Source organism: Macaca nemestrina, chromosome 1 (assembly GCF_043159975.1).
Source record: "Macaca nemestrina isolate mMacNem1 chromosome 1, mMacNem.hap1, whole genome shotgun sequence".
In the NCBI taxonomy this organism is placed as follows: Eukaryota; Metazoa; Chordata; class Mammalia; order Primates; family Cercopithecidae; genus Macaca; species Macaca nemestrina.
This window is the reverse complement of record NC_092125.1, coordinates 120,172,204-120,199,611: the sequence shown is the minus strand read 5'-3', so window position 1 is coordinate 120,199,611 and position 27,408 is coordinate 120,172,204. Positions and strand designations below refer to the sequence as shown.

Here is a 27,408-nt window from a genome sequence, read left to right as displayed (position 1 = left end):
TAAATTAATAAATGAGCAAATGAACCAACTGATTAACCATGTGGGAACAAATACAGTTGTATTTCTTTTTTCGCATCTTACGTCAGATATTTTCATTCATTCAGAATTTTTAAATGTAGCTGGGCGCAGTGGCTCATGTCTGTAATTCCAGCATGTTGGGAGGCCGAGGTGGGTGGATCACCTGAGGTCAGGAGTTTGAGACCAGCCTGGCCAACAAAGTGAAACCCCGTCTCTACTAAAAATACAAAAATTAGCTGGGTGTGGTAGCGAGCGCCTGTAATCCCGGCTATTTGGGAGGCTGAGGCAGGAGAATCGGTTGAACCCAGGAGGCGGAGACTGCAGTGAGCCGAGATCACGCCATTGCACTTTAGCCTGGCAGTGAGAGTGTCTCAAAAACAACAACGACAACAAAAAACAACAAAAAAACAGATTTTTAAATATAAAAACTAAAGTGCACTAAACAAAAGTGGACAAATATTTTCATAATCTTGGAGTAGAAAACAACTTTCTTAGGATGCTATACGAGATGGAAACCATAAAATACTTTTTGAATACATAAAAATTTTAGATGTTTAATAACGGGAAAACATTGGAAAAGATTGAATTTAAAAATATATATATATATATATTTTTTTTTTTTTTTTTTTTTTTGAGACGGAGTCTCGCTCTGTCGCCCAGGCTGGAGTGCAGTGGCGCGATCTCGGCTCACTGCAAGCTCCGCCTCCCGGGTTCACGCCATTCTCCTGCCTCAGCCTCCCGAGTAGCTGGGACTACAGGCGCCCACAACCGCGCCCGGCTAATTTTTTGTATTTTTAGTAAAGACGGGGTTTCACCGTGGTCTCGATCTCCTGACCTTGTGATCCGCCCGCCTCGGCCTCCCAAAGTGCTGGGATTACAGGCGTGAGCCACCGCGCCCGGCCTAAAAATATTTTTTAACAAAATTCAACATCCAAAAATTAATCAGGAGGCTGGGTGCAGTGACTCAAGCCTGTAATCCCAGCGCTTTGGGAGGCCAAGGCAGGTGGATCATGAGGTCAGGAGATCGAGACCATCCTGGCTAACATAATGAAACCCCGTCTCTATTAAAAAAAAAAAAAAAATACAAAAAATTAGCCGGGCATGGTGGCAGGTACCTGTAGTCCCAGCTACTTGGGAGGCTGAGGCAGGAGAATGGCGTGAACCTGGGAGGCGGAGCTTGCAGTGAGCCGAGATCGCTCCACTGCACTCCAGCCTGGGCGACAGAGTGAGACTGTCTCAAAACAAAAACAAAAAAAAAAAAAAGAAAAGAAAGAAAATAAGGATTAATACCAAGAGATATTGTTCTCACCTGTTAAATTGGCAATTTTTTTTTTTTTAAAAAGACAATATCCCATTGTTGACAAAAGGGATAATCTTGGAATCTCTGATATACTGTAGTGGGACAATAAGTGAGTATAACTTTTTTAGAGGACAATTTAGCATACATATATTAAAACAAACACACAGCAGTTCCTTTTCTACAAATTTATACTAAGAATATATTCATGTTCACAAAAGAATTTCAACCTAATACTGACAAAAACAATTTGTCAACAATTAAGAGATCAAATAAAATTATGTTATGTATGAGATTAAAATTGTTATGTATCAAAACATTTAACAACATGGAAAAATGTTCATGATATATTGTTAAGTGGGAAAAAAACTGGTTACAAAATATTATACATAATTTGATCCTTTTTTGCTTTAAAAAAAGGTGTATCTGTGCATAGGAAAACACATGGAAGGATATATATAGAAATGTTAATGATATTCTTTGGATTGTGAGGTTATGGGTAACTTTTATTAATTATGTTCATCAACAGTTCATTATCTTCATTTAGTGATTTTTAAAATGGGGGAGGAATTATCAAGCATATTCTCTACCCCTCAGAAACGTTATGTGGACATTCTATCAAATAGCCACTCTCGCACCGAGTTGCCACACACATTGTATCTACCACTACTGTCTATTCTTAGGACAAGGAATGCAATCATTCTTTCAATTCATTTACTCATTCAACAAACAATAAATATCCAATAAATATCCATCATATAATGGCAATTTCTTTAAAAGTTTGCTTTTCTAGTACTTTTATCTGTAGTTCTTCAAAATGATAATCAAGTCATTTCTATAAGAAAATAATTTCACTTCAGAGATCTGAAAGATGAATGCAGGTAAATACAAAATAGCCAGCAAAAAACTAATGCTTCCAAATGAATCAGTAGTAACTCACCTCCAACGAATCCAATACAGAAGTACAGTTCCTGTACAGTGTTACAGAAAGAAGCTGCAATCAAGCCACAGCCTGACAAGCAGCCACCAATAATCATGACTATACGACTTCCATATTTATTCACCAGGATACTGCTGATAGGACCTAAAAGATAACCAAAAATGTAGTAATATAAAGGAAACTGCTCCCTCACATCTATACAAGTATGAATGACAACGAATGACAAATCCTCCAAAATAAACAAGCAGCAATGATAAGAATACTGTTTTCTGTAATTATTTCTGAGTCATATGTGTACTAAAATAAAGATGTTAGAAAACATAATTGTGCAGGTTCTAAATCTAAAAATACTGGATGGAATTTTACTAAAGTACAAAAGATCTGAAGTTATCCTTAATCTTTCTCTTTTAAGGCAGGGCAGGCTGAAAACACCTTGGCAATGGATGTTCACAAGGTTCTTGATTTATCTAGGATATGATTAACATATATGCAGAAAGTGGCTGGGCGCAATAGCTCACGCTTGTAATCCCAACACTTTGGGAGGCTGAGGCAGGTGGATCACCCAAGGTCAGGAGTTGAACACCAGCCTGGCCAACATGGTGAAACCCCGTCTCGACTAAAAATACAAAAATTAGCCAGGCATGGTGCCGTGTGCCCAGCTATTCGGGAGGCTGAGGCAGGAGAACGGCTTGAACCTGGGAGGTGGAGGTTGCAGTGAGCCAAGATCCTGCCATTGCACTTCAGTCAGCCTGGGCAACAGAGTGAGACTCTGTCTCAACAAACAAACAAATAAACAAAACAAAAACATGTATGTAGAAAGTATGTTCTAAATTTCAGACACACACACTGATAGAAGACATATAAATGCATCTAAATACATTTTAGAGTACTTGTATATTATCATAAATGTGGTTTGTGTTTTTTTTTTTGAGATGGAGTCTCGTTCTGTTGCCCAGGCTGGAATGCAGTGGCATGATCTCGGCTTACTGCAAGCTCTGCCTCCCACGTTCATGCCATTCTCTTGCCTCAGCCTCTTGAAAGACAGGGTGGGAGTGGTGGCTCATGCCTGTAATCCCAGCACTTTGGGAGGCCAAGGTGGGTGGATCACCTGAGGTCAGGAATTTGAGACCAGCCTGACCAACATGGAGAAACCTTGTCACTACTAAAACCACAAAATTAGTTGGGCGTGGAGGTGCATGCCTACAATCCCAGAGGCTGAGACACGAGAATCACTTGAATCTGGGAAGCGGAGGTTGTGGTGAGATTGCGCCATTGCAACTCTAGCCTGAGCAACAGGAGCAAAACTCCATCTCAAAAAAAAAAAAAAAAAAAAAAAAAAAAAGGGGGACTGAGGGAGTTTGTCTTCCCTTCTGTCACATGAGGACACAGACATAAGGCACCATCACTACTTATTTAGTCTGCTGGAACTTTGATCTTGGACTTCCCAGCCTCCACTGTGATCAATACTTTGTTACAGCAGCCTGGGCAAACTAAGATAATCAGTTCATGAATTAGATCACAGCTAATTTGAAAATAATTTGAGCCAAGAATGGGGGCTCACATCTATAAACCCAGAACTTTGGGAGACCAAGGCAGGCAGATCACTTGAGTCCAGGAGTTCAAAACCAGCCTGGGCAACAAGGCGAAATCCTGTCTCTACCAAAAATAAAAAAGTTTGCCAGGTGTGGTGGTACACACCTGTAGTCCCAGCTACTCCAGAAGCTGAGGTGGGTGGATTGCTTGAGCCCGGACGGCAGAGGTTGCAATGAGCAGAGATTGTGCCATTGTACTCAGCCTGGGCAAAAGAGCAATACTCTGTCTCAAAAAGAAAAGAAAGAAATAAAATAATTTGAATTTAAAGCTTGTGTAAGATGAAAAAATTACATACTGAAAGAATACTTATAAAATATTTTTAGACCGGGCACAGTGGCTCACACCTGCAATCCCAGCACTTTGGGAGGCTGAGGTGGGTGGATAACCTGAGGTCAGGAGATTCTGAGACAAGCCTGGTCAACATCATCACTACTAAAAATACAAAAACTAGCCAGGCGTAGTGGTACACGCCTGCAGTCCCAGCTACTCAGGAGGCTGAGGCAGGAGAATTGCTTGAACCCAGGAGGCAGAAGTTGCAGTGAGCAGAGATCACGCCACTATAGTCTAGCCTGGTCAACAGAGTGAGACTCTGTCTCCAAAAAACAAAAACAAAAACAAAACAAAACGAAACAACAACAACAACAACAAAATATATATAGAGTCATAAGACTTTGTACAGCCAGAATAACAAAGATAAATACCAGGCCAGGCACGGTGGCTCATGCCTGTAATCCCAGCACTTTGGGAGGCCAAGGTGGGCAGATTGTTTGAGCCTAGGAGTTCAAGACCAGCCTGGGCAACACTGCGACAACCCATCTCTACAAAAAATACAAAAATTAGCCGAGCGTGGTGGTGCAAGCCTGTAGTCTTAGCTACTTGGCAGGGTGAAGGGGGAGGATCGATCGCCTGAGCCCAGGGAGGCTGAGGCTACAGTTAGTGGTGATTGTGCCACTGTACTCCAGCCTGAGTGACAGAGTGAGAAACGCTGTCTCAAAATAAATAAATAAATAAATAATAAAAAAGACCAGCTTGGGCCATAGAGTGAGACCCCATCTCTACTTAACAAAAATAAAAAATTAGCTGAGCATAGTAGTAGGGCCAACTGCTACTGGGGAGGCTGAGGCAGACATGATCATGCCACTGTACTCCAGCCTGGTCAATACATTGAGACCCTGTGTCAAAAAAAAAAAGAAAAAAGATCCCACAAAACAAAGATCAGTATCACCACACTGCTGACTTTGTGAGGTAGAAGTTAATACTGCAGAAGTTAAAGTTTTTGAAATATTTAAAATTCCAAACCACAAGTGTTAAGGTGACCCTTGTGGAACTTAAAATATGTAAATTTATACTTTCATGTTTTAAAAAAAGGAAAAACAAACCAAAAGCAGGCAGGTAACATCTCCTCCCCACAAAATATACTTTAATAACCATCACTGTATATCTCTGACCCAAAGCACTAAAAAAGAAAACAAAACCAACCATATCTCAAAACGTATTAGTGTTCACATTGTGGTCCAAGTGAACAAGTTAAAGGATTATCACAGTTGTAAAAGTGATGAAAACTATTTATTAGGGGATACACTATTTAGAAACCAAACCAAACGAAACAACCCATTTAGTAAAAATTCTGCAACAAGGTTCATGATAGGCATTTTGTCTTTTAGTGTTATTTCAGGAAGGATGGGCCTAATTAGCTATGATTAAAAATAGAAAGGCGTACGGTTTATGGGCCTATTAAATACAAACTCAAAAAAATGTGCTAGTTATCCCACTAATTGCGTAAGGACAAAGGAGGAACTGTTTTCCCAAAGGAGAGTCACGTGCAATTAATAAAACTGACATCACTTACTTTTGATGCAAAACACAAGTGGCTCTCTAGCTCTTTGGTGGCACAGAATTGCAACATGTAAACTTCTGGTTTGTAGTCAACTTAAGAACACACTGAACACCTGGAGTACCTCTGGGTAATGTTTATACCAATTTCTTCAAGCCAACATAGTCAAAACCTGATTAAAATCCTGGCCGAATGGAGTTCAAAGCCTGCAAAATTATTGGCTCTCAGAAGCTAATGCCCAAAGTCCCTTTCGATTTCTCTGAACTTACAAAAAAAGCAAACACTACAATTTAGCACTTAGGTTCTTTAATTTGATAGACAAAATAGGCCCATGTTCAAAATGTAAAAGGCACAAAAAGATAAGCAGTGGAAACATGTCTTCCTACTCCTGTTCCCAGTCACCCAGTTTCTCTCTCTCCATGGCAGCCAGTTACCTGTTTCTTCTGTACAATTTAATTATAGGCTTAATGAAATTATGATTTCAACTGCTTATTCCTGTTTCATGATCATATATTATTGTCTCAAAAGGATTATAAACTTCTCAAAGGAAGGGATCAGTGTTTTCTGTCACTCACAACACCTAGCCCTGTGCTGAATGTACTCATAGAACTTGATAGATATTGGTTGAATATGGCACCACTTCAGCAGCCTAAGGCTAAGTTATTTATAGTTGAAACCTAGAATCACTACATTGGCTAGAAACAGTATTTTAGATGATGTTAAGTGAGCAACTTACTCCCTACATTTCCTTTACAATATGCCAAAGAAAACAAAAGAGAAGTAAGTGGTAAAATTTAAGTTTAGGGTACAGCTGACATGCTTTTAGGACTCATAACATCGCAAGTAATACGGAGGAGGTTTTATTCAGTTGATTCTAACATCATACAAAGATTTTACCTGAGACTTTGAACCATGCCATTAGGCCAGTCTGATTAATTTTAATTCTCCCAACATCAATTTTTAAAAATCTATATTTATGTTTACATTTCAAGAGTCTAGCAGGGATCAACAACAAAAAAAAACCAGTTGCGCATACATCATTTTTATAACAGTCTTTTAAGCTCAATGATACATCAGTTGGAGCAAATCAAGGTCCCTCACGATTTTCTCATTTCCGTTTTGAAATGCTATAGTATTTCAAATACTATAGCGAGAGTTGCTATTGTTATCAGGAATGAAAAATGTGACTCTAAACACCAAACTTTAGGAAATAACATTTCAAAACATCTCACTGAATAAGACTTTTTCTTTTTTTTTTAAAGTTACCTAATACAGACACTCTGGCTGCTTCATGAAAATTAAAAGAGCAGGCCTTAATAGGTACTTACCTCCACCATACATGACAGCCAACATTATGGAGGATATCCATGACACTTCGCTGGTGGTGGCATGGAATATACTTTCAATCTCTTTGAAGAAGACAGTAATAGATTTGGGAAATGCATAAGAGAAGCCGATGGAAATGAAAGCTCCAATTACCACTGCCCAGCCCCAGCCTCCATCTGGGGGGGTGTATCCAACTGGACCTCCAACTGCTGGTGGCATTTTAAGTGTAGATAAATTCCAAAACGCAAGTCAAATACAAATATCTGAAAGATATAAAATTAAAATAGTATGTCAATATAAGGCACACCTATAAAACTCTTTTGTGAAATAAGAAATATAGCCAGACGTGGTGGATCATGCCTACTAGTAATCCCAGCTACTTGGGAGGTTGAGGCAGGAGGATCATTTGAGGCCAGGAGTTCAAGACAGCCTGGGCAACACAGATCCTGTGTCTGTCTAAGAAAATTTTAAAAAAATTAGCTGGGTATGGTGGAGCATGCCTATAGTCCCAGCTACTCAGGAGGCTGAGGCAGGAGGATCACTTGTACCCAGGAGTTTGAGACCAACCTGGGCAACATAAGTAGACCCCAACTTTACAAAAAAATTAAAAAATTAGCCAGACATGGTGGTGCGTGTCTGTGGTCCCAGTTACTTGGGAGGCTGAGGTGGGAGGATCACCTGAACCTGGGAGGTAGTGGCTGCAGTGAGCTGTGATTGTACCACTGCACTGCAGCCTGGGTGACAGAGCAAGATCCTGTCTCAATAAACAAATAAATAAATAAATTGGGAAACAAGAGACCTGATGAGATTCTGGGTTGGTCATTGCATCCATGTGCAGGGAGGATAGCATACCCCAATTCCACGGGGGAAGAGGCTCCTGTACTTGGGGACCCTTCCAGACTTCACCCTATGTACTTCTTCATCTGGCTTTCATATGTATCTTTTATAGTATCCTTTATAATAAACTGGCAAACGAAAGTGTTTCCCTGAGTTCTGTGAGCCTTCCTAGCAATTAATCAAACCCAAGGAGAGGGTAGTGGTAGCCCGATTTACAGCTGGTCAGTCACAAGTACAGTTTACAACCTACTTATGTATGATTGGCATGTGAAGTAAGGGTCCCAGTCTTGTGCGACTGAGCCCTTAACCTGGGATCTAACTCCAGGTAGTTGAAGTCAAAATTGAATTGAATTACAGGACACCCAGTTGGTGTCTCCTACAATTGCTTGGTATATGTGGGGGAAAAAACCCCCACACATCTGGTTACAGTAGTGTTTTGTGATGTGCTGACTGTTGACTGTGTAAAAGAAAAAAAAAAGGTGTTTTTCTCCTTCAGAACTTTATACTTAGCTCTCGAGTAAATGAATTTTTTTAAAGTTACTTATCCAATAGACATTATCTTCTTTTAAAGACATTATCAGAAAAAGTTTTAGAGTCATAGCATTACCCATAATTTTTTGTAGCTTAAAGGAAAATAGCTTCTCACCACTTAAGAAATCATAATTGAAATAAACCCTTTTCAATAAATCAGTTAACATCATAATTCCTTAAATTATTATAGATAACCAAATGCCCAATTTGACTTGCCTGCTTGCAAAATTCACATAACATATAACCTACAAACACTTTAGGTGTGTTTTGTTTTGTTTTTTTGAGACAGAGTCTCACTCTGTCGCCCAGGCTGGAGTACAATGGCGAGATCTTGGCTCACTACAACCTCTCCGCCTCCCAGGCAGTTCTCCTGCCTCAACCTCCCAAGTAGCTGGGAATACAGGCACACGCCATCACCTCTGGCTAATTTTTGTATTTTTAGTAGAGACGGGGTTTGGCCATGTTGGCCAGGCTGGTCTCGAACTCCTGACCCCAGGTGATCCACCCACCTCGGCCTCCCAAAATGCTGGGATTACAGCCGTGAGCCACCATGCCCAGCCCCGACACTATAGGTTTTAATATAGCCTTTGTAAGCTTTTTACCTTTTCCAAAACATATTTTTCCATACTTTCTTTTCACATTCTCTTATTTATGGCTGACTTAACGTACTAGGAGTGGGTGCCTGACTCACTGGATATGTAGCAATTTACAAAAAAATAAGATAATTCTAAACACCCAAAATTTTCACTTAACAGGCTGGAGAACTATCTCAGACAAGTTTCCTTTTATCTAATAGCTTTGATTCAAGATATTTTTCTCCATTATATGACAAGAAATTCCTAAACAACAGCTAGCCAATACAGTTAAAATCAGAAATATATATATGATGTCAAAAGATGGTAGCTTTAGGCCAGGCGCAGTGGCTTACGCCTGTAATCCCAGCACTTTGGGAGGCAGAGGTGGGTGGATCACCTGAGATCAGGAGTGCGAGACCAACCTTACCAATATGGTGAAACCCCATTTCTACTATAGGTTCTAGCCAGTGCATGCAGGCAAGAAAAAGAAACAAAAGGCATAAAGAAAGGAAAAGAAATAAAATAGGCCAGGTGCAGTGGCTCACACTTATCTCAACACTTTGGGAAGACCAATGTGGAAGAATTGTTTGCCAAAAATTCAAGAACAGCTTGGACAACATACCGAGACCCTACCTCTACATAAATTGTTTAAAAATTGGGTGTGGTGGTGCACATACGTAGTCCTAGCTACTTGGGAAGCTGAGGTGGGAGGATCACTTGAGCCCAGGAGTTTGAGGTTACAGTGATCTATGATCATGCTGTTGCACTCCAGAGCAAGACCTTGTTTTCGCCCAGCGTGGTGGCTCACACCTGTAATCCCAGCACTTTGGGAGGCTGAGGCGGGCGGATCACGAGGTAAGGAGTCCAAAACCAGCCCGGCCAACATGGTGAAACCCCGTCTCTACTGAAGATACAAAAAATTAGCCGGGCATGGTGGTATGTGCCAGCTACTCGGCAGGCTAAGGCAGGAGAATCACTTGAACTCAGCAGACAGAGGTTGCAGTGAGCTGAGATCACGCCATTGCACTCCAGCCTGGGCGACAGGGGGAGACTCTGTCTCAAACAAAACAAAACAAAAACAGCTTTGTCTCTAAAAAATAAATAATAATAAAGTTGTTTTTATTCAGATGACAGATGTGTATAAAGAAAACCCTTTTCTTTAGAGTTTTCTAAAGAGATGTTCCTTAGAACATCAAATAAGTGAATTTGACTAGGTCTCAGAATACAACATCAATAAACAGAAACCAGTTGTATTTCTATATACCAGCAATGAACAATCCAAATTTGAAAAAATTTTTAAATGCTATTGTAAATGGTAAACTATATAGAAATAATTCTCACAAAAGATGTATAAGATATGTACACCAAAAATTATAATACTGAGAAATTAAAATAGATAACCTATCCTCTTGGACTGAAATAATCAATATTTAAATCAGGCAAAGATTTCTGAAGGAACATAAAGAAACAACTATAAAAAAAGTTGGCCAGGTGCAGCGGCTCACGCCTGTAATCCCAACACTTTGAGAGGCTGAGGCGGGCGGATCACGAGGTCAGGAGTTTGAGATCAACCTTGCCAACATGGTGAAACTCCGTTTCTATTAAAAATACAAAAATTAGCTTGGTGTGGTGGTGCGTGCCTGTAGTCTCAGCTACTAGGGAGGCTGAGGCAACAGAATTGCTCACTTGAACCTGGGAGGTGGAGGTTGCAGTGAGCCGAGATGATGCCACTGCACTCCAGCATGGCCGACAGAACAAGACTGTGTCTCAAAAAAAAAAGTCTAAAAATTAGAATTCAAAATATATACAAAACAATATACCCAACAAAAGACATACCCAAAACATAAAAAACTTGCACAACGATAGCAAAAAGGCAAATCATCCAACTTAAAAAAAAGCAAAAGATCTGAACAGATGCTTCACCAAAGATACATGAATGATAAACAAGCACATGTAAAGCTGCTGAACATCGTTGGTTATTTAAAAATGCAAATTAAAATCACAAAAATAAGATAGATAATTCCACGACTTTGTGGGGATATGAAGCCAATGGAACTCTCATTGCTGATGTTACAGTCCCTTGGAACACATTTTGGCAGTTCCTTATAAAGTTATAGATACATTTAACATATGAGCCAGCCATTACAGCTACAGGTATTACCCAGGATTTATATGAAAATTCTCTAGCAGCTTGATGCATAATAGCCAAAAACTGAAAACAACCCAGTGTCCATCAACACATGAATGGATAAAAAATGGCATAGCTATATAATAGAATACTACTCAGCAATAAAAAGGAACTACTGATGCATGCAATAACATGGATGAATTGTAAAAGCATTCTGTTAAGTAGCAAAAAAAGCTAGACAGAAGATTGTATTCTATATGGTCACATTTATATTAAATTCTAGAAAAGGCAAAATTCTAGCACAGGTTGGGCATCTGTAATCTGAAAATATGAAACCAAAATCTGAAACTTTCTGAACACCAGCATGATGCTCAAAGAAAATGCTCATTGGAAAATTTTGAATTTTGGATTTTTGGATTAGGGATGTTCAACTGCTTAAGTAACTGCAAATATTCCAAAATCTGAAAAAATCTGAAATCCAAAACATCTCATCCCAAGCATTTTAGATAAGGGATAGAAAACAGATCAGTGGCCACCAGGGGTTGGGGGGAGGAGACTGCAAAGCGGTTTGGGGATAACTTATAGGGTAATGGAAATACTTTATTATCATGATGGTGACAGTTACTCATCAAAGTATACATTCAAGTTAGTAAATTTTATTATGTCAATTATACCTCAATAAAGCTCATCAAAACCGAAAAAAAAAAAAGTTCAAGGACAGTGACAAGGGGAATAAAATTTGTTCTGTGGCACAGGGAGACAATACAGAAGCAAAAGGAGAGGGCAGGCGAACTTCTTTGTCTTGGTTATCTGGATGGTTAAAAGAAAGAGGAAGAAGACAAAGACGAGAATAAACAAAAGGAGACAAGAGGAGTGCAGAAGACTCTTCTGAGAATTCACAACTCAGGCCAGTGTGAGCTCATGCTTGGCAGGAGATTATCTGTAGAAAATCTTTGTTTTTCTTCCAGAGATACATTATATTTGATTTTGCTAGCAAAGATTTCCCACAAACAAAGGCCTGCTAAATATAAGCTCACAATTGTGAGCACATCAAGAACCAATTAACTGTGAGTAAATGCAATGTCAATTCAACACAGTCGGATTAGACACTCAGGAACTACAGTCATAGAAATATGAATATTTAAATGACTAAAGACATAAAACAAGGCATTTAAAACATTAGAGAAAATTGTGTCTTTCTCTAAAAAAGATCCATTGAAGAAGATTAATTGATTTGAAATAGAACAAGAAATGGAAAGTAAAGTTGGCTGGGCATGGTGGCTCTTGCCTGTAATCCCAGCACTTTGGGAGGCCGAGGAGGGTGGATCACCTGAGGTCAGGAGTTTGAGACCAGCCTGGCCAAAATGGTGAAACCCCATCTCTACTAAAAATACAAAAATTTGCCAGGCTTGGTGGCACGTGCCTATAATTCCAGCTACTTGGGAGGCTGAGGCAGGAGAGTCGCTTGAACCTGGGAGGCAGAGGTTGCAGGGAGCTGAGATTGTACCACTGCACTCCAGCCGTGACAGAGCAAGACTCCGTCTCAAAAAAAAAAAAAAAAAAGAAAGTCAAGTCAATGAAATTAATAACAAGTTAACTAGAAGACTGGACATAGCTATATACAGAGTCAGTAAACCTTAAGAATAGGTTTGAAGAGATTAGTCAGAATTCAGGCGAGAGTTTCATTCTGAAGCTATGAAAGAAAGGTTTTAGAATAGGAGGAGCTGACATTTATCTAATGGGACTTTGGAAAAAGAGAATAAAGAGTGGAGAAGAGGCAACTGTCTCGGTAAATGAGTAAGGATTAATGACTAAGGATATTATAGACTTGAGGAACAACATAAATCCTCAGTTTGAGGAAGCAAGATAAAGAGAAAGATCTTAGAAGACAACTATTTAGAAAATACAGATGACACAGCTAACAAATATTCATACTGACAAAACAGTCTTCTTGACAATTTTGAAAAATTCTCACCTACTATGTCTTCAAATATTGCTTCTCCCCCATTCTCTTTTCACTTTTCTGAGACTCCAATTGGATATGGGTTGGACCTTCCCATGCTATCTACTCTCTTACTCTCCCTTCTATGTTGTCATATTATCATTCATTCCTTTGTTTTTCTGAACTTCATTCTGGATGGTTTCTTCTGTACTTTAGCTGTGTTTGGCACTAAAGATTAAGGTGATGTAACTTATGGGAAATAGCTGGCCAGTCCTCATTTTCAAACCAATCAAGTAAGAGATTTCTATTAAACAAAAGCAAACTTCATTTTAATCGAAATAAATGTGTTGATACACATCTCTGTGATAACTATCTCATTTTTCTAATAATAATCCTAACTTAGAAAACAGAGAAGGCGGCCAGGGGCAGTTGCTCATGCCTATAATCCCAACACTTCGGGAGGCCGAGGCAGGTGGATCACTTGAGGTCAGGAGTTCGAGACCAGCCTGGTCAAAACAGTGAAACCCCATCTCTAATAAAATACAAAAACTAGCAGGGCATGGTGGTGGGTACCTGTATAATCCCAGCTACTTGGGAGGCTGAGGCAGGAGAATTGCTTGACCTGGGAGACAGAGGTTGCTCAGTCTGGGCAACAGAGCAAGCCTCTGTCTCAAAAAAAAAAAAAAAAAAAAAAAAAAAAAGAGAGAAGGCAGGAGTTTGTTGTGCAGATGAAATAATTTTTCAATATTCTCCAGTATTTCTGACCTAACCCCTTTTTGGATTTCTATCATGGGACTCTCTCTAGGACTATGCATTCTGGAATTTTCCCTTCCTTTGAGATTTTTATTGCCTGGGACAGTGAACCACCATAAGAAATGGGATGAGTAAGAGATACTTCTCTTTTGTAGTGGGGGTAAAAGGCTTTTGGATAATTCAAGTTGGAAAAGAAAAAGTAGAGATCAGGCATCCATTCTCAAGAGGTAATTTTTAGCTAAGATTATCTCTCAACCTGATGATGTGCAGAATAATTCCCTCAAAAATATAACCCAGTTTAAAAACTGAAGGTCTTTGTCCTAGGGCATTTCATCTACCTAGGATTTGGGTGAGATAAAAATATTTACAAGTTAAGGTTTCCTAAAATTTCTACTGGAATGAATATGAATAAAAGCTATTTAACAGGTCAGCTCTGCTAACAGAAACAGCCTAAATTCTAAAATGATGTTAAATAAAACAGCTGCAGGCGTTGATTTTATGAGTTTTTTCTTCTTCTAAGTATGAAAAAAGAGAACACTTGAAAATTTTCAAAGAACTACTAAAAAGATTAATTCATCTCAGAATATTTACACACATAGAACACCCACACACAGACAGTAGGGCTGTTTAACACATCAAGCTCTGACTGGAACAGCGAATACGTGCTGGACGTGATTAAACCTTGAGTTTAGCTGCCAGCTATGATTTGTCCCAATTAAGGCAGTTACAATTTTTAGTCACTAAAGCTTGCCTCATCAAGTTAATACCTTATTCCATAGTGCCAAAATTAGATTGAAAGCTTCAAGAAGCTTTAAAAAAATTTAAAAGGAAATAAGAAAGTATAAGAAATAAGAGTATGCAAAATCATTATGAAAAACAGAACACTTCAAAAAACCAGACGCAGATTCAACACAATTCTGCCACCACCTGACAAATGGCTATCCCTGTTAACTTAAAAATTCTGATGGTACATAACTGAAAAAACAAAAAGTCAGTTAATATTATCTAAGCATATTATTTCCTTTTAAACTGGCAAATCTCAGCTATAAACAGAAGGGCTCATTCAAAAAGTAAATTATGAGAGCAGGCCCCCTTGCAGAGTACTCAGAGTTCCCTTGAGAAAACAGAGCACATGCATTCTTTGTATGCTAAAGCCCAGAGGCTAAAAGGGACTAAAGTTTAAGATTTTAATCCTTACAATGTGCACAGTAGCTTTCCTATTAGCTTAGCTATTATTGCCCAAGAGTGATGGGGAGACTAAAAAACAAAGTGATAGGGTAATGAGAAAAATTCATCAATTCATCTTGTAAAGGATGATAGAAAACAATAACCCTAACTTTTCTTGGCAATGACGGTGATAAGAATCACCTTCTAGATTTTCTGATTTTTTTTTCCTCAAAACTCTTATAAATTGTGCTAGTAAATTAATCTGGAAAGCCGAAGTTGTGCTCCATACCTGCCATGTCCTTGCCCCACTCCCAAAGAGAAGAGCTTCAAAAGCCTTGAAAATAGTATTTATGATGTTATGTACACTTTCCTCATCAACACTTAAAGCCACTGTCTTTTCCTAAAATGACAATGACCAGTTTGTGAATTTAAAACAAGCAGAAAGTATCCAAAACCAATAACCTTAAAATAATGTGTTACTAAGTATAAACTAGTTTTAGGTTTCAAATTCACATGGAAACATTCAAATCCAGAAAGGCTGATTTCCTGAAGCTATTGCTGCTAAAGTAGATAACCTGTTGCTCTCTGTAGCCCTAATCCAGCTTCATGGTTTACAGAACCACCGGTCCCAAGTTAACTTCCAAGATTCAAAGCCTAGGAAACCTCACTTTCATTTCTTTTCCACTTGGAAACCGAATACATTGAGGAAACCAAAACAATGAAAAAAATCAAGCAGAAAGTGCTAGTCAAAGAAGGAATATAACTACTGGATCTGGCTAGCCAAACACTCAGCAATTATGAAATGCATAATTTTGATCAAACTGCATATAAAGAATCTTAAAAAATGTAAACCTGGCTCTGCAAACTTCCAACTCTCTTTACCTACCCTATCATTCTGGGAAAATCCTATCCACATTACAAGAAGTTAAATATATTATTCTTATAAGAGAAATTAACAACTTGCCAACTAGAATGCTTAAAGAAGGATTTTAGGCCTATCTTTCAGAATTCTGTTTATGATAATTGATTTTAGATCTTGCTTTTAATTCATATTTATAATCCCTTAAAAAAACAATATTTTAGTTAATAATTTCCAGTTTTAAATTATTTACATAGACCACTCTACCAATAAATAGAAAGCATTTCTTTTTTTTTTTTTTTTTTTTTTGAGATGGAGTCTCACCCTGTTGCCCAGGCTAGAGTGCAATGGCGTGATCTTGGTTCACTGCAACCTCCACCTCCCAGGTTCAAACTGCCTCAGTGTCCCCAGTAGCTGGGATTACAGGCACACGCCACCATGCCCAGTTTTTTTAAAAAACTTTTAGTAGAGACGGGTTTTTACCATGTTGGCCAGGCTGGTCTCGAACTCCTGACCTCGTGATCCACCCGCCTCGGCCTCCCAAAGTGCTGGGATTACAGGTGTGAGCCACCGTGCCCGGCCAACATACTTCTTTTTTAAGACAGCAGATCTCCAAAGAACAAGAGTAGGTAAGGATGTGGGGAAAAGGAAACCCGTGTACACTGTTGGAGGGAATATAAACTGGTGTAGTTGTTATGGAAAACAATATGAAGATTCTTCAAAAAATTAAAAATACAATTACCATTTGATCTAGCAGTCATACTTTGGGTATGTATCCAAAGGAACTGAAATCTGGATCTCAAAGAGATTACCTGCACACTCCCATGTTCTTTGCAGCATTTTTCACAATAGCCAAGACACGGAAGCAACATAAATGTCCATCTAAGGAGGAACAGATTAAGAAAATGTGGAAAATACATATAATGGAGTATTATTGGCCTTAAGAGAGAAAGAAATCTGGCCGGCCATGGTGGTTCACGCCTGTAATCCCAGCACTTTGGGAGGCCAAGGCAGGTGGATCACCTGAGGTCAGTCTGCCCAACATGGTGAAACCCTGTTTCTACTAAAAATAACAAAAATTAGCCAGTTATGGTGGCACACACCTGTAATCCCAGCTACTTAGGAGGCTGAGGCAGAAGAATTGCTTGAACCTGGGAGGCAGAGGTTGTAGTGAGTGGAGATCGTGTCATTGCACTCCAGCCTGGGGGACAAGAGGGAAACTCTTGTCTCCAAAAAAAAAAAAAAAAAAAAAAAAAAATCCTGCTACTTGCGACAGCATAGATGGACCTGGAGGACATTTGTTAAGTGTAATAAGCCAGACCCAGAAAGACAAACTTTGAATGATCTCACTTATATGTGGAGTCTAAAATAGTCATAGAAGCAGAGAGTAAAATGGTGATTGCCAGGGCCTGGGAGGAAGGGGAAATGGGAAGGTATTGATTAGAAGGTACAGAATTTCCATAATACAACAAAAGTTTGTTCTGGAGATACACTGTATAACATAGGGCCTATGATTAATTAACAATACTGTATTGAATTCTTAAAAATTTGCTAAAAGTGTAGACCTATGTTAAGTCCTCTTTACACAACAGGAAAAAGCAAAACAAACCACCAACAAGAACAAATGCAGCAGAAGGAAATTTTGGGAAGTGATTAAATTTATGGTACTGATGGTGATGGTTTCACAGTTGTACACTTATGTCCAAATACATCAAGTTGTATATATTAAATATCTATAGCTTTTTGTATGTCAAACATATTTCCAGGAGGCAGTTCAAAAAAGACAATGACAGTATGCAGCCCAATATCACGGGAGAAAAATATTAGACATATGTACAGAGATTCATAAATTTATCTTATTTTTTTCTGAGTTCGCTTTCTGTTGTTCATTGTTATCTGTCAGTTCTTTTTTGTTTCTTTTTTTGTTTTTTGTGACAGAGTTCTGCTCTTGTCGCCCAGGCTGGAGTGCAATGGCGTGATCTCGGCTCACTGCAACCTCTGCCTCCTGGGTTCAAGTGATTCTCCTGCTTCAGCCTCCTGAGTAGCTGGGATTACAAGGGTGTGCTACCATGCCGGGCTAATTTTTGTATTATTAGTAGAGAAGGGGTTTCACCATGTTGGCCAGGCTGGTCTTGAACTCCTGACCTCAGGTGATCCACCCGCCTCAGCCTCCCAAAGTGTTGGGATTACAGGCATTAGCCACCGTGCCCTGCATTTGTCAGCTTTTTAAAATAAGTTATGTATTATTTCTTTCATCATTCTAAATAAAAACTCAGCTTCATACTCCCTCCACTCCCCACCCCTGCCCATCCCCCGGCCCAAAAAGACAACAAATCTGGAAAGTTTTTGTTCCAAGGCAACCTTAAGCAGAAATGTATTTGGAAAAGGGAGTATTTTAATAGCATTTTCAGATAATTGAGGATATTCCTCTTTGATACTACACCAAAATTTGATGAGTGATTTATTTATTTTTTTTTTTTTAAAGACAGTGTCTCGTTCTGTCACCCAGGCTGGAGTGCAGTGCTGCAGTGGCTCACTGTAGCTCCTGGGCTCAAGTGATCCTCCCACCTCAGCCTCATGAGTAGCTGATATTACAGGCACGAAACACCAGGCCTGGCTAATTTTTGTATTTTTTTAGTAGAGATGAAGTTTTGCCATGTTTCTCAGGCTGGTCTTGAACTCCTGGGCTGGGTTCAAGTGATCCGCTGGTCTCAGCCTCCCAAAGTGCTAGGACTACAGGCGTGGGTCACTGCCTGGCTGATAGTTTCATGATGATTAGTTATAAGTGAAATCTAAAGACTGCAATCTTGAGAGAGTCTTGAGGTCCTTGAAGGGTCCAAAAAAAACCACACTTTGAGAATGGCTGTTTTTTAAAATCATTAATTCAACTTGATCGCAAAAGTGACTAAATTGATACCTAATGGTTTATTCAGACTGCATATCATCTTGGTGCATTCAACTGAATCAGAATCAGTTTAGACAATGCTTTCTTCAGCACCATGTTTTTTTCAGTAAATTCTGATGTATAACAGGGATGTATTAATTACAGAAAAAAGCTGATCTATGTGTATACTGGAAAGGATGGTCAGAGATGGTGCAGAATACACTATTTTTCACTGTACATCATTTAGGCTCTATTTAAATAATATATATTTTATACTTTGATAAAAATTACGTACATACATCTCATTTATTAAAATAATTTTGATCAAGGATGTCAAATTTACTATTTTTAGTCAGTTAAAAAAGAACATGCAATAATTCTATTATAGAACGAAATAATAATTCACTTTCTTTTACGAGTTCTTTGGACAAAATCATGTCCTTTGCAACAACATGGATGAAGATGGTGGCCATTATCCTAAGCAAACTAACACAATAAACCAAATACTTTTCTCACTTATAAGTGTGAGCTAAACATTGGGTACACATGGACATAAAGATGGGAACAACAGTTACTGGGAAATACAAGATGGGGGAGAAGAGAAGAGGGGCAAAGGGTTGAAAAACAACCTATTGGGTTCTATGCTTACTTCCTGGGTGATGGGTTCAGTTGTACTCCAAACCTTACCATTATGGCATACCTTTGTAAAAAATCTGCACTTATACCCCAGAATCTAAAATAAAAGTTGAATAAATAATGATGTAGTATAAAAAAAGAGTTCTTTGGCTTATCAAGTTTATCTCCTATAGACCTCTTCCCATTTTCTTTTCTTTTCTTTTTTTTTTTTGAGACAGAGTTTTGCTCTTATTACCCAGGCTGGAGTGCAATGGTCCGATCTCAGCTCACCACAACCTCTGCCTCCCGGGTTCAAGCAATTCTCCTGCCTCAGCCTCCCGAGTCGCTGGGATTACAGGCATGCGCCACCACACCCGGCTTATTTTGTATTTTTATTAGAGACGGGGTTTCTCCACGTTGGTCAGGCCGGTCTCAAACTCTCGACCTCAGGTGATCCACCTCTCTTGGCCTCCCAAAGTGCTGGGATTACAGGCGTGAGCCACTGAGACCGGCCCACATTTTCTTGTAGTCCTAAATACCACACGTATTCTTGGAGAGCATTCTCCAAACAAGAAATTTGTCCAAAGTTTTTCCTAACAAGAAAGCTTACAATGCACACTTGTCAGGAGCCTACAGGACCATAAAACATATGAAAGCTAACATTTGTAAGTGTCCTCATCTCTACTGTGATCTACAAAAGCCCTGTTTTGTTTCAAGTAAATATAGCATGTGCTAAATTTGTGATGTGATGAAATGGAGAGTGTTTGTAAGATCTCAGGGCCCTTTCACCACCTAAAGTAAGACAGAAGGAGGTTGAGAGGAGGGTTTCTCCAGCATAAATAATATCCCTTAATTTCCAGACTTTCTGACACCTCTCTCCGTTCACTGCAGTTCAAGTATGACCCCCTTTTTTTTTTTGAGATGGAGTTTCGCTCAGGTTGCCCAGGCTAGAGTGCAATGGCGTGATCTTGCCTCACTGCAACCTCCACCTTCTGGGTTCCAGCAATTCTCCTGCCTCAGTCCCCCAAGTAGCTGGGATTACAGGCTGGGATTACAAAATGCTGGTAATTACAGGTGTTAGCCACCTTGTCAGGCCAGTATGATACTTTTCTACCTTGTAAATGACTTTTGGTGAAGAATCTTTGCTAAATATTAGTCCAACTAGAGTCAGCTGAGCAAAGCTTCAATGCTGAAATTTTTTGAAAAGGCATAAACAAAGTTGAAGTAACATGAAGGCATGTGGACATAAAGAACCAGCCTCAAGAAATTTCCAGAGAATGGGATTTAACTACCAAATAATATGTATTATAAATATCTCTGGCTTGTTAGGCGAAATGGGTTTAAGTTTTCCTAGACAGCTTCCTGGCAATCAATGTTTCAGCTAACCAGCATTAAGAGCTACTTTTGCTATATCATGAACAAAGCCAGTCAACCTATTTCAATGAAAAATAAATAAATGGAAAATGTTGGCTTTCTATTTGCAACTTCAACTAAATTTCATTAAGATACAATATGCCTGAATAAGAATCAATCTTCACTTGTATTTCCATTTTACTGGGCATATGTTGATATATAATTCCAATTAATTTGACTTGACTTTAATACTCTACAATACCCTAAGATGCTACTATTGTGACCCCAATCCTAATCCTCTCGTACAGTACTTGTTTTAGATATGAGGAGGATTAAAGTAGTATAGAGAACTGATGAAGCTGAACATATTTGTAAATGGGCAAACTAACATGCAAACTTAAAGGTAATGAACATATATATACACAGGCGTGATATATGCAATATGCACACAATTGTGTGTGTATATTTACTTATTTTAATCTTCTTTTGTCAATCTCAGCCAACGTTATGTTTAAATAATCTGAATCTGGTAGCAAACACTCTTAATTCTCCTTGTAAGAAAATGACTTACATCATTTGTTCAACCAAATAAGCATGATTTTATTTAGGGAGAATGAGGCTATTCTATAATAAAGGTGGGGGGTATAAAATGGATCACTTACTTTTGGGATAAGTACTCACATCAGTACAACTTTTTTCAAAAGATAGTGACCCATTCGTTTTAAACTGAAAACAGGAATTTTCCAGTGTCTACTAAAAACACTACAGATTAGCCGGGCATGGTGGCGCGTGCCTGGAGTCCCAGCTACTCAGGAGAACCTCTTGAACCCGGAAGGCGAAGGCTGCAGTGAGCGGTGAGGAAGAATGGGGTATACTTTGTTGGCTAACAAAGAAAGATTTGTAGAAAGGCAACATTTTAGGGTGATAACAGCTAAAGAAGATCAAATACCAATGTCCTAAATTATCAAACTTCATCGTATTGTTTTTGCAATTAAAATTGCAAACTGACTGGGCGCAGTGGCTCATGCCTGTAATCCCAGCACTTTGGGAGGTTGAGGCGGGTGGATCACCTGAGGTCAGGAGTTCGAGACCAGGCAGGTGGATCACCTGAAGTCAGGAGTTCGAGACCAGCCTGGCCAATATGGTGAAACCTTGTCTCTACTAAAAATATAAAAATTAGCTGGGCATGGTGGTGGGCGCTTGTAGTCGCAGCTTCTCAGGAGGCTGAGGCAGGAGAATCACTTGAACCCAGGAGTTGGAGGTTGCAGTCAGCCAAGATCGCACCACTGCACTCTAGCCTGGACGACGGTGTGAGACTCCATCTCAAAAAAAAAGAAAAAAAGATTGCAAACTAAGATTTAAAAAATTACACATCATATTGGCCGGGCGCAGTGGGTCACGCCTGTAATCCCAGCACTTTGGGAGGCCGAGACGGGCGGATCACGAGGTCAGGAGATCGAGACCATCCTGGCTAACATAGTGAAACCCCGTCTCTACTAAAAAAATACAAAAAACTAGCCGGGCGAGGTGGCGGGCGCCTGTAGTCCCAGCTACTCAGGAGGCTGAGGCAGGAGAATGGCGTAAACCCGGAAGGCAGAGCTTGCAGTGAGCTGAGATCACGCCACTGCACTCCAGTCTGGGCGACAGAGCGAGACTCCATCTCAAAAAAAAAAAAAAAAAAAAAAATTACACATCGTACAACTGTATCATCATTTTAAAAAGTGTATCAGGATATACACATATACACCAAACATTTTGGCCATTCATTCTACAAATCTGAGTGCCTGGAGTAAAGGCAGTGAAAGAGAAAAAGAGACAGACATAAGCCCTGCCCTCATGGAGCTTAGATTCTGGGGAAGAAAGTAAATAGGTAAACAAATTAATTAAGTAAATATGTTCTAATGAGCATACTTAAAATGTCACATTGCTGAAGGTTGAGAAGGGGAGATAATATGCTCTTTCCATACAACTATGTTGACTGACTTGTTCCGATGAACATGTATTACTTGATAGTAGAAGAAAATATGGCCAGGTATGGTGGCTCACAACTGTAATCCCAGCACTTTGGGAGGCAGAGGAGGGAGGATCACTTGAGTCCAGGAGTTCAAGACCAGCCTTGGCAACATGGCAAAACCCTGTCTCTACAAAAAATACAAAACATTAGACAGCAGTGGTGGCACACACTTGTGGTCCCAGCTACATGGGAGGCTAAGGTGAAAGGATCACTTGAGCCCCGGAGGCGAAAACCGCATGAGCCAAGATCATGGCCACTGGACCCCAGCCTAGGCAACAGAGTGAAACTCTGTCTCAAAAAACGAAAAACAAAGCCCCACAAAGTAGTTGTTTTAAAAGATGACAAGTTATAAGTGTGTGTTATAAAAAAAAAAAAAGTGTGAATAGAAAATAAAATTTACCTGTCATTCTACCATCCTCATTTAAAGTTATTTATATTTTGATGTAAATTCTGACTTCCTTTTATGATAGTCATGCATATGAATAAACATAAATTTGGAATATGTATGTATGTATGTATATGCTGCTTAAGAGACATTTTCCATTAATATCAGAAACTTTTTTTTTTTTTTTGATGAAGTCTTGCTCTATCGCTGAGGTTGGAGTGAAGTGGTGCAGTCTTGATTCACTGCAATCCCTGCATCCCAGGTTCAAGTCATTCTCCTACCTAAGACCCCTGAGTAGCTGGGATTACAGTTGTGCACTACCACACCTGGCTAATTTTTGTATTTTTAGTAGACATGGGTTTCACAGTGTCGGCTACACTGGTCTCAAACTCCTGACCTCAAATGATCTGCCCATCTCGGCCTCCCAAAGTGCTGGGATTACAGGCCTGAGCCACTGCACCTGGCCTTTTGAGACAGGGAGTCTCACTCTGTCACCCAGGCTGGAGTGCAGTAGCGCCATCTCGGCTCACTGAAACCTCTGCCTCCTGAGTTCAAGCAAATCTCCTGCCTTAGCCTCCTAAATAGCTGGGATCACAGGTGCTTGCCACCATGCCCGCCTAATTTTTGTATTTTTAGTAAGGACAGGGTTTCGCCCTGTTGGTCACGGTGGTCTCAAACTCCTGACTTCAGGCCACCTGCTTCAGCATCACAAAGTGCTGGGATTATAGGCATGAGCCACTGTGCCTGGCTGGAAACATTTTTTGATGCGTCTAGCTCCACAATGCTGTTTTTGAAGAATGGTATTCTAGTCTATGGATGTATTATACTTTAAAACATTACCTACTGTTAGCTGGGCACGGTGGCTCACGCCTATAATTCCAGCACTTTGGGAGGCCAAGGCAGGCAGATCACTTGAGGTCTGGAGTTCGAGACCAGCCTGGCCAACATGGTGAAACCCTGTCTCTATTAAAACTACAAAAAATTTAGCTGGGCGTGGTGGCAGGTGACTATAATCTTAGCTACTTGGGAGGCTAAGGCCAGAGAATCACTTGAACTCAGGAGGCAGAGGTTGCAGTAGGCTGAGATCATGCCACTGCACTCCAGCCTGGGCAATAGAGTGAGAGTCAGTTTCAAAAACAAAAAAACCAAAAAACAAAAACCAAAAAACAAAGAAAAAAAAAAAAAAAAAAAAAAAACAAAGAAAAACGAAGTTTGCCAATATTCTCATTACAAGTCAATGATAGTAAGGTTTATTTTAAGATACACAATAAACAATATCTATGTTTTTCCTGTATTAAAAGTTCACAAACGAATTGATATCAGATGAAAAAAAGTGACTAACTCTCCAGTATCAACAGCACTGTGGGTTATTTAGGTCTGAACCATAAGATTATTGGGTAAAAGTTGGACAGCTGCTCAAAAGTAGTAGCAAATTCATTTTTACTTTTCACAGCAAATCCCTGACTTCAAGAGTATTTTCCCAACCAATTTGGCACCTGGGCTAATAATTCTCAAAGTTACCCAACAGAGAAGCTAAAATACTGTAAGTCTTTAATACAGTGCAAAAAAAATAGCATAATTAAAACAAAAATCATGAAATCCAGTTACTTTAGTTCTCTTTAATATTGGGGCTAAAGGATAAGTGTACTCACAGGGTAAGGAGGCAGATGAGGATATTCAGAGATTAGAAAATATCTTCTGTGGATATGGCAAAGCTTTAAGAGAAGTTAGCAGAACCAATTCTTTATTACATCAGTCACTGTTAAATGTATTCTTACAATTTTTCTTTTCCTTGATACTTAAAAAATTTTTTTTGAGACAGAGTCTCCCTCTGTCACCAGCTAATTTTTGTATTTTTAGTAGAGATGGGGTTTCACCATGTTGGCCAGGATGGTCTCCATCCCCTGACCTCGTGATCTGCCTGCCTCAGCCTCCCAAAGTGCTGGGATTACAGGCCTGAGCCACTGTGCCCGGCCTCCTTGATCCTGTTGTATCATTAATGCTTCTCATATTTATTAGTAGAGATTGAGGCTATATTTTGTCTCATAAGATGGAAAGGAACAAAGAGATATTCTGATAAGGCTCACTGTAAGAGTTAGACATAGAGGAGGGTACGGTAATATCCTTACTATTTTTCTGAATACAACTTGCCACATGGAGATAATTCATTCCATGACGTTATTCAATGCTCCTTAGGTAGCACCTTGAAAATTCTACATAAGTTGTATGTGTATTTCTTTCTTTGTAAACAATATTTCCCTACTAATTTTAGCTGTGTGCTTTTAGATCATGAATTAAGGGGAGAGGTTATTTTTCTACTTTAAAAAAAAATCCCTTTATCTTATCACAGGCCGGGTGCGGTGGCTCATGCCTGTAATCGCAGCACTTTGGGAGGTAGAGGTGGGCGGATCTCGAGGTCAGGAGATCAAAACCATCCAGGCTAACATGGTGAATACCCATCTCTACTAAAAAAAAAAAAATACAAAAAATTAGCAGGGCGTGGTGGTGGGCACCTGTAATCCCAGCTACACGGGAGGGTGAGACAGGAGAATGGCGTGAACCCGGGAGGCGGAGGTTGCACTTGAGCCGATATCGCACCACTGCACTCCAGCCTGGGGGACAGAGAGAGACTCCATCTAAAAAAAAAAAAAATCCTTGTATCTCAACCAAATATTAGCATTAGATGAACTTCAGGTAATCTACTTTTCCCAGTTTTTGAGAAGTAGAGAAAAATATGAAACCAGAAAAAAAAACCTTTCAGTGACGTAACGCTTTCTGGATCTAGTGCCCTCTACAGTCAAAGAAGCAGAAAAGTTTTTTTTTGTTTTGTTTGTTTTTCTTGAGAGGGAGTCTCCCTCTGTCACCCAGGCTGTAGTGCAGTGGCAGGATCTCGGCTCACTGCAACCTGCGCCTCCTGGGCTCAAGCAATTCTCCTGCCTCAGTCTCCCAAGTAGCTGGGATTACAAGCATGCACCACCACACCCAGCTATTTTTTGTATTTTTAGTAGAAAGGGGTTTCTCCATGTTTGTCAGACTGATCTTGAACTCCTGACCTCAGGTGATCCACCCACCTCAGCCTCCCAAAGTGCAGGGATTACAGGTGTGAGCCACCGCACCTGGCTGTTCTGTTTTTTAAAGAATCATAGACTACAACTTCTGGCACAAAGAACTTACCAATCTTTTCTGAGCTATTATTATACCAGCAATTTTGCCTTTTTTATGCTTCATTTTTGCCTTCTTCTCACAGACTGAAAAACTGGCTACTACCTAAGTTAAGAGTCCTATGTCCCTTTCACATATTAATTTATTTCTTGGTTGGTCAGGAGTTTCCAAATACAGATCCATTTCACATTTTATAAAATGACACGAGATGTCATGGAGAAAAGAAAGTTGGGGGCTATTTCCATCAACAGTAGGTTTTGCTTTGTAGAATTCTAAATTATATTCTGGAATAAACAATGATATGTGTTCTATTTTCTACAGCAACCCAAAATATATTCAACAAATCGGTATCTAAGTGGGCCATTTAAATTTATTAACACATAACCTATCCTGTTCCAGAATTTGAAGAAATGTACTGGCTGGATTAAAGTTACAAATAAGTGAGTTGTCAGGATTATATAATTTACGTTACTTTGAATGTAAATGAGTATTTGAATATATTAATAATAGATGGTATTTCTATTACAATCTACTTCACTTCCAGTATCAGATGCCAAATAGGGAGAATAAGTGGATTATAATTCATTAAGAAATAGGCTCACACCTGTAATCCTAGCACTTTGGGAGGCCAAAGGTGGGCAGATCACCAGGTCAGGAGTTCGAGACCAGCCTGGCCAACATGGTGAAACCTTGTCTCTACTAAAAATAAAAAAATTAGCTGGGTGTGGTGGTGCGTGCCTATAATCCCAGCTAATCAGGAGGCTGAGGCAGGAGAACTGCTTGTACCGGGACCCGGGAGGTGGAGGTTGCAGTGAGCCCAGACCACGTGACTGTACTACAGCCTGGCAACAAGAGTGAAACTCTGTCTCAAAAAAAAAAAAAAAAACTTTGAGGACTAGAGACAACAGAATAATATAACATTTCATTTTAAAGTTTTATTCTCATTCTAAACATTTTTAAACCACCTTTTAAATATGTATTTATAACAATAACTATTTAAAAATTCCTTAAGTCTGAACTTCGTTATGATGCTATCTTTGACTTCCCCCATTATCTCCAATAAAGATTTAAGTTGTTTTGTTTTCTTGTTTGCTTTACCAGTAACAGAAAAATCTCACAAAAGAGTATTAAAATTGAGTACTGTTTGCCACTGAAACATTATTCACCATTCTCTCCACGGAAATCTTTAGTAAAA

At 39.4% G+C, this 27,408-nt stretch overlaps 1 protein-coding gene across 3 annotated transcripts in view; it reads right to left on the bottom strand.

Annotated features, from left to right (window-relative positions):
• LOC105479175 (solute carrier family 16 member 1) overlaps window positions 1–27,408 on the bottom strand; it is a 43,559-nt gene that overhangs the window by 7,399 nt on the left and 8,752 nt on the right. For all 3 annotated transcript variants that reach the window (XM_011737026.3, XM_011737027.3, XM_011737028.3), the window contains exons 2-3: window positions 7,011–7,271; window positions 2,256–2,399 (exon numbers count right to left, since the gene is read on the bottom strand). In XM_011737026.3, the coding sequence (XP_011735328.1) occupies window positions 2,256–2,399; window positions 7,011–7,227 (361 nt within the window). In that variant the 5' untranslated portion in view covers window positions 7,228–7,271. The remainder of the gene's footprint in view (window positions 1–2,255; window positions 2,400–7,010; window positions 7,272–27,408) is intronic.